At 36.3% G+C, this 7,944-nt stretch overlaps 2 protein-coding genes across 2 annotated transcripts in view; one reads left to right on the plus strand and one right to left on the minus strand.

Annotated features, from left to right (window-relative positions):
• Window positions 1-2,846: 2,846 nt before the first annotated feature.
• The window catches only part of LOC125207202 (dynein light chain 1, cytoplasmic-like), a 15,860-nt gene continuing 10,762 nt past the window's right edge, over window positions 2,847-7,944 (plus strand). Inside the window, exons 1-2 of the mRNA XM_048106446.1 lie at window positions 2,847-2,984; window positions 3,103-3,231. Coding sequence (XP_047962403.1) covers window positions 2,847-2,984; window positions 3,103-3,231 — 267 coding nt within the window. The remainder of the gene's footprint in view (window positions 2,985-3,102; window positions 3,232-7,944) is intronic.
• On the minus strand, window positions 3,372-6,029 carry LOC125207200 (hydroxyphenylpyruvate reductase). The gene is made up of 2 exons (XM_048106444.1): window positions 5,445-6,029; window positions 3,372-3,995 (listed from the first exon to the last, which is right to left on the minus strand). Exons 1-2 carry the CDS (start codon window positions 6,000-6,002, stop codon window positions 3,480-3,482), a joined length of 1,074 nt encoding a protein of 357 aa, XP_047962401.1. The 5' UTR covers window positions 6,003-6,029; the 3' UTR covers window positions 3,372-3,479.

Genomic DNA, 7,944 nt, shown 5'->3' on the forward strand with positions numbered 1-7,944 from the left:
GGGCCTGGATCCGAGCCTACGCGTTTTACATAGTGTCGGCAGCCAAAGGTCGCTTTCGCAACTGAGTGGAGCGGTGGGTCCCTTTTTCAATGGTTTATTTTATTTGATTTGATTTTATGTTTTAATTAATCAATTATTATGACAACTTACCAAATACTACTACTATGATTTTATTAAGAGCGATATTAATGTTTAGTTAAATTTTAGCATTTTTTAATTGGGGAGTTGTGACTAAATGACATGTTTTTGATATACTTCAGTTGATGTTTTTGTTTTGTCGGTCTAGTAGAAAGTTGGGCATTTATTTAAACTTGTGTTTAGTTTAGTTGAAAAGATTAATTTACTAGCGCATGATTTGATATTATTGTATATTTAGTACTATAATCTAGAAGAGTGCTATATTATGATTTATGCAAACTATCATGCTTGGTCGGATTGAATTATAAGGTCCAACTTTACATTATATGCTTAGAGTATCCACGATACTGGACTATCCAGCGGACTAGCCGCTAGCCTGTGTGCTAGTCCACTATTATGGGCGGCGAGCGGGTGACGAACGTTCCAGGAGGACTAGAGGCCGTCCGTCTCCTTGTCCGTGCGCTTGTCCGCTATTGTGGGCTGTCGACGAACAAGAGGTAGGACGTTCCATTTTTTATTTTATTTTATTTTATTTATACTCAATATTTACAACTCATTGCACTTCATTTTTTATATATTTGATAAACACCAACAATTAAAATGAATTAATCGTATTTTTTAATTTATTTTATTGGTTAGGGCGTCGGCTAGTCCTAGTGCTAGTCCATTATTGTGTGTGGGATGTCCTAGTGATGTAGCAGTGGGGTGGGAAGTCCTAGTGACATGGTAGAAAGTGTTTTTGGAAAGTCCTAGTGCTAGTCCGTGGATAAGTCCTTCCTACTGTTGATGTTGTTATTAAAATAATTTTAGATGATGTGGATGACGTATTTTACCACTTTCAGTCTATGTTGGATATATAACAAAATTCCAATTAGCTAGATGGCATCAACAAAATTATTATGGTCACTTAATACTAGATGATTTGTCATGTGACAAACCTATATTTCGGATTTATTGTATGAGGTAAGTGTAAATTTAAATTTCACACTTCATGTAAACCACATCATATCATACTATTAATTAATTCAGTTATAGGTTGGAAACATTTGGGAATTATAATTGACGTATTTAGTGGGTGGATTTAATAATTTGAGTTTGGTGACACGAAGCCTACGGCTATGGAATCAGTCCTAACTCCTAAGCTATACACTAATTTGAGTTATTATAGGAGGGAAATACAGTATACTTCCTCTTTTCGTTATTAGAAGATCTATTTATTGGTGGCACAGATTTTAAGAAATGTTAAAAAAAGTGGTACAGATTTTAAGAAATGTTAAAAATGTTAAAAAAAGTAGGTGAAAAAAAGTTAGTGAAACAGGAGTCACACTTGTATATATAAGTTTTAAATGAAATGTGAGTGAAATGAGTTAGTGGAAGATAAGACCCTATTACCATTTATGGTAAAAGTCTTATTTACTGACGGACTAAAATAGAAAAACGGAACTTTTATTCGCGGACAGAGGGAGTATTATCCTTCAATTTATTGTGACAATATTTAACATTGTATACTTACATTAATGTATACCAAACCATTTTGGTATAAACTACTAGAGTATGTAAAGTATACTATTATGAATCACATTACATTAAATGATTAGTACCATCTTTTACTTCAATTTTTTAAAAGTAATAATTTTATAGGTTTGGGTTGATAAATATGGAGCATATTTTAGTCTTATCTTTACTAGTCCTCAACACTTTAGCAAAGCACCAAAAAGTGAATAAATGATCCCACCAGTTAAGCCTTTACCTAATGGTAACACTTTACAACTAGGACAAAATTGAATAATAAATTTAATTTTGAAGACACCCTTCATTGCGTTCTTGTTTTTTTTTGTTTCACAATTATTCCCCCGACATATCATTTTGTTGTTTAGCTAACTTGGAGTTAGTGTATTAGTTAGTGGAGATTCCTTGGGTGGTTTTTTTTTTCTCTTAAAACCACCTACACTTCTTGGATAAAAAAAGTTTAGTAGTCAATATAGAATCTAGATTTCTAAAATATCTATCATATATTCATCCTATAATTTTCTTAAAATAAGAAAATCAAAATTGTACAAACGTTTAAATTATGCGCCAAACAACCGTTCGAATAGTATAAAACCAACATCCTTGTCTCTCAAGAGTAATAAAAAAAAAAAAGAAAAAGACCCCAAACAAAACACAATGGACGGCAATTATTCATTAACTTATCACATACAAGAATGACTATACAGTACTCCCTATATTCCTTGTTAATAGAGGTGCTTCTTTTATGCAAGAAAATTAAGAATAACGTGTTAAGTGGACAGTGAATAAAATAAGAGAAAATAAAGTAAGATAGAAAGAACTAAAAGAGATGATTATTTTTTTTCTAAAAATAAAATTGACTCTCAATTACGAACTTTTCAAAATATAAAAATGACTCAATTAATGTGGAACGAAGGGTATAATTAAAAATATTTTTTGTTATCAAATTAATTAATAAGTTGCGTTTATTCTTATTTTTGGTTTTTTTTTTGATATATTTCTATTTTACATGCAAATTGATAATAACTTATAAATATATATGTGCCTATTTAGAAAATAGTGTTGTTAGGATCTCAATTATCAATCAATAGGTCAATGTATGTATGGCTTATCAATGTGTCAAAAATTTGTCAGTCTTATAAGTATATTGATATTCAACAACAACGAAAAAAAATAAAAATATCACATGTTCAAGGAAGATGTTGGAAGGGAAAGCTTTGATTGAGGACACAGATATGCCATTGAAGATGCAGATCCAGGCAATGGCCTCTGCTTCTCAGGCTTTGGATCTCTACGATGTTCTTGAATGCAAATCCATAGCTGCCCACATCAAGAAGGTCAGATATTTTTCTAATTTCTGTGTTTGGGTATTTGGGTATTTCAAGATTCAGTTTTTTTTTTTTTTTTTTTTTTTTTATGTTGGGTGCTGAGGGCTGAGGGTCTGTTTGGTTGCAGGAGTTCGACAAGAAGTATGGGAGTGGATGGCAGTGTGTGGTGGGATCCAACTTTGGGTGTTTTTTCACTCACTCCAAAGGGAGCTTCATATATTTCACACTAGAGACTCTCAACTTCCTCATCTTCAAAGATTCCATCTCATAATATTTTAATAGTAATAGCTGGAGTATAAGATAGATGCAAACCAACTACTGAAAAGAAAGCGACTCTAACCCCAGAAAATAAAAAAGATAAACACAAATGAAGAAAGCGACTCTAACCCCAGAAAATAAAAAAGATAAACACAAATGATTAGCGATATTATTTTTATTTGAATGAAACAATTTACCAAGTTGCCTCAATTTAGGATCAATGGTTTTCAATTGTCTTAAGAGTTATCAAACCACAGGTGTTAACAAAGGCTTGCTGGAAAAGTGAGCTTCCAAATTTCCCAAAACAAGGTCAGCCATGGCTTTACGCGTTTCCTCAGTACCACTCCCGACATGTGGCAACAGAACTACGTTTTCGAGCCCAAAGAGTTGCTCTGGTACCTCCGGTTCCTTTTCAAAGACATCAAGTCCAGCGCCACCAAGACGGCCCTCCACAAGAGCTGCCACCAGTTCAGCCTCATCAACGTGGGGTCCCCTTCCGATGTTGATCAGAACTCCCTTTGGACCCAGCGCATCAATTACTTCACGATTCACAATGCGGGTTGTTTCTGGAGTCAGGGCGCATGCGATCACTAGGATGTCACTGTTTGATGCCAATTCTACAACGCTGCTATAGTAGGTGTAGTTTGTTGCTTTCTTGGATCTTGAGTGGTAACTGATGGGGCAATCGAATGCCTCTGCTCGCTGAGCAATTGCTAGCCCGATTCTGCCCAGTCCTATGATGCCAATTCTTTTGCCACTGAACTGCATCACAAAATGAACGAGTTGAGAACATGAATACAACTATGAATTACTATCAAAGACCAACATTCCACTAAATGAAGCAAGTCCGAACGACAGAAAAGTAATGCGATACAATTGAATGATAAAAGACTACGGAACTCTACATTAGCAAAAATACCCAAGACAACACTAATTGACGTTACTAATGTCTTCCCTAAATGATTGAAGCAGTTCTGCAAGAAACATGACTATGCAATGAAGTTAGCTCAATAAAAGCTTATGAAATGCCTACAAAGGATTGCACTCACAGTCATGACCTATTGAAGTCTCATTACGATTTTGGAGATTTTGAATTGCGATTCACTTTTTTAGTAAACAAAGCATGCAATGGGTTATAGTCACGACCTTCCATCTAATGAATAAAGAGAGTTTCTGGACTATGCATTCCACTAGTTATGGTTTCTTTGAAATAAAGTGAACAACAACACATGACTACGTTCTAACCTAACAAGAACTCAAGAACAATCAATTGTATAATATGTCTAATAATTAAAATAAAGTCTTAGCTCAATAACTAAACCATAAAGTCTCCAGTAGACATTATGTCTGTTTTGTATCTTATGGAGTACTATGCATATCTATTAGCTATAGAATGTACTGCATGTCTGCATTCAATCTGCCTCAAATTTGAATTTGAAATTAAATAAACATTCCATTATAACACTCTCTAGGCGACGGGCACAGTGGAGATAGTGTTGAGAGAGAGTGAGCATTCTAAAATCCGAAGCTAAAAATATTTAAAAGCATATTTCAAATATGTAATGGGCTGGATTTTAAGCAAATAGGCGGGTTCATTTGGAAAATGAGCCGAATCACGGCTAATGAGTTAAGCGAGACAAAACAGCCGCCATAAATGCCATGGCGGCTGCCATAAACACTCGTGGCAATGGCGTTTTTACATAATACTGCCACAAAAAACGCGCGATGGCTTATTTAACAACATTGAGAATGATACATAGGAGAGGATTCTCCAATTTGACCCTATTCCTCTATTCCCTCAACATGCTAAAAAGAGGAGCCAAAGATAATACAAGTAAATTCTGAAAGATATAAACCATACATATATGAAATGATCCATCTCAGAAACTATAGTCAAAATCACAAAAATTGTATAAAATCATCCCTTTTTAAGAGCAAAAATAGCATCTTTGCACATCAGAAGCTACTCTCAATGCTTCCAGAGCAGTAACAACGAGCAAACAAGCACTAGACTTAATATGAAGAAACTGCTCTCAATTTGTAATGAAATTAATCTCAACATGAAATCAAGGATATGCCTATGAATTTATAATCATTCAAAATGTAATCATGTGAATGAATATGTGATAACACAGGCCAAACCAAAATGCACCAAATTCACAAAAACCTAAACTTCATCAGCTCAAAATAAACCAAAATCACACAGCATACCTTGGTAGTCAGCTTGAAGTCTCCCAATTTCCACGCGCCGCTCCTCACATACTTATCGCAAACGCAGATCCGCCTGAGCACCGCCAGCATCAGCCCGATCGCCAGATCCGCCACGTCATCCGTCAGCACATCGGGCGTGTTGGTAACCCTAACCCCCTTCTCCCCGCACCTGGCCAGGTCGACCTTATCCAATCCCACGCTGAAGCACGACACGATCTCCAATCTCGGCAGCGCGTCGATCAGATCGGCGCTCGCGCCGGCGGTGGCGTTCCCGACCACCGCGCGGATCGATTCCGCCTGCTGGGAGAGGAATTCGGCCTGCTTCGGCTGCGTCCAGTAGCGGAAGAGCTTGAACCGCCTGTCGAGCTCCTGCTCCAAGTAGGTGTTCATGGGGCACATCATCAGAACGCCGATCGCATCCATTTTCGCGGCGGGAGATGGCGTTTGAGTGGTGGTGGAGAAAGTGAGGGTGTGGCTGGTTAATATAGCGAGGGCAGCTCGTGGATGCGATGGACGGCTGAGATGCGGCGCGGCTCGGCGCCAGATTGTGGCTATCATTTCTCCGCCGTTGCTATTTTGTACGCTTCTGGTTTGCTTTGGATAATTAAGCTAATTAAACAATTAATTAAGGGAAGGATTAGGTTCTAATCACCTTTTTTGTTGAAAGTTTTAAAATTGTGAAGAAAAGGCTTTATAGGATTACTTGATCATTAAAACCCTTAAAAGTTACCACTATCAATAATCCACTCCTATTGGAACAAATCATATGGTTAATGATTTAACTAATAATCCCTCCGTCACGAACAATAGATCTATTGTTGTTCAGCACGAGTTTTAATGTAGAATTGATAAAGTAAGAGAAAAGAGGAGAGTTTTAATGTAGAATTGATAAAGTAAAAGAAAAGAGGAGAAAAAGTAAGTAAAATAAGAGAGATAGGGAGAAAAAGTGAGTAGAGTATGAGAGATAGGGAGAAAAAGTGGAAAAACATGATAGATAAATTTTTCATTTTTAGAAAGTGATCTATGTTTTTGTGGACGTCCCAAAATGACAAAAGTGATTTATTTTTTTGGACGGAGGGGGTATTTACTTGATTTAACTTCCATTACTTAGTAAAAAATTAAAGATGGCAGTATTTTCAATATTCTTGTCACTACTTTCACGGTTTTGAATCTTTAATTGATATTCTCTAATGGAGTACTACATTTTCAATTAAAAGCACTAAATTGATATAGTATATCCTAAACAAAATTGTCCCATGCATGCTCTTATGACGATTTGATGCTCCTCCAAAAACATAAAACAAAAAATAGATTTTTTTTAGTTTAGTTCAAGTCATTATTATCAATTGATTTGAATTGAGAACATGAAAAGAAGAATAACAATTATATTATTATCTATTTTTAAAAATAGTAGTAGCATTTTAACATCCGATTGTGGGTTGGTGGCGAGAGGCGAATTTGGGTTAGGTGGCCACCGGCCAATTTAGGCACCGATTGTCTCATGCTTGCAAAAATTATTCCTTTGAATTTTATGGTATAATTAAGTTCCAACAATATTAAAGTTCAAAAGATATTTTTATTTATACTATCATTTCTTAAAATTCAAAAGATAACAATAAAACCTACTGCTATAAATTAAGCATATTAATTAATAATCCAAGAAAAGTAATTTAAAAAGTGTTGAATGCATGACCTCACGTTAAAACAAGATGAGCATCATTTTATGATTATAAAACCAAGATGTCATTTAACAATATACTCATTTTTTTGTAACTATCATTGAATATTTTAGCTAAATGACCAATAATTTAGTATGTAAACAATCATTTTCCTTCCCTAGTTTGTCCTTATTCCCCCACACATTCACGCACCAAATACAACAATTTTTTAGCATGTGTGTGTGTATGTTTGTTTTGGCACATTGGTTAGACAAAAGATACAAGAATTACATACCAAAAGATAGAAAAGTAACGTCCAATCCTCCATCAAAACAACAAAAATTCCCAAAACAAAACCTATTTTTCATAGAAAACTAGTTCAATCTTTATGCATGCAAGGTGTTGATTCCAAATGTGGCTTAAATTGGGGCAGAGATAGACAATAATGGTTAAAGAAATGGAGGAAGCTGCAGAAGATCAAGCAGAGCCTTCGAGATCGTCGAAGCTATGGCGGTTCCGGGGCATGCTCGTGAGCAGCGCCACCAAGTTCCGACGTAACCTCAACGAAAACAACGGATCCGATGAGGCTGCCGCCGCCCCAACCTTGGCCCAAGACCCTCCTCCCCCTCCTGTCCAGCCCAAGCCAGGTGGCTTTCTCAGCAGGACCGAAAACGTCAAGGCCCGTGGCACTAATACCGCCCCCGCCCCTGCCCCTGCCCCCGCCCCTGCCCCCGCCCCCGCCAAAGAGGTACCCCCTCCTGTCAGGAAGATACCTAAAGGCAAGAACTCAGTCTCATAAAATTTGTAAAAATACTATTAAATCACGAAAGTTTCAATTTTTT

The sequence above is a fragment of the Salvia hispanica genome, chromosome 2 (assembly GCF_023119035.1).
Source record: "Salvia hispanica cultivar TCC Black 2014 chromosome 2, UniMelb_Shisp_WGS_1.0, whole genome shotgun sequence".
Lineage (NCBI taxonomy): Eukaryota > Viridiplantae > Streptophyta > Magnoliopsida > Lamiales > Lamiaceae > Salvia > Salvia hispanica.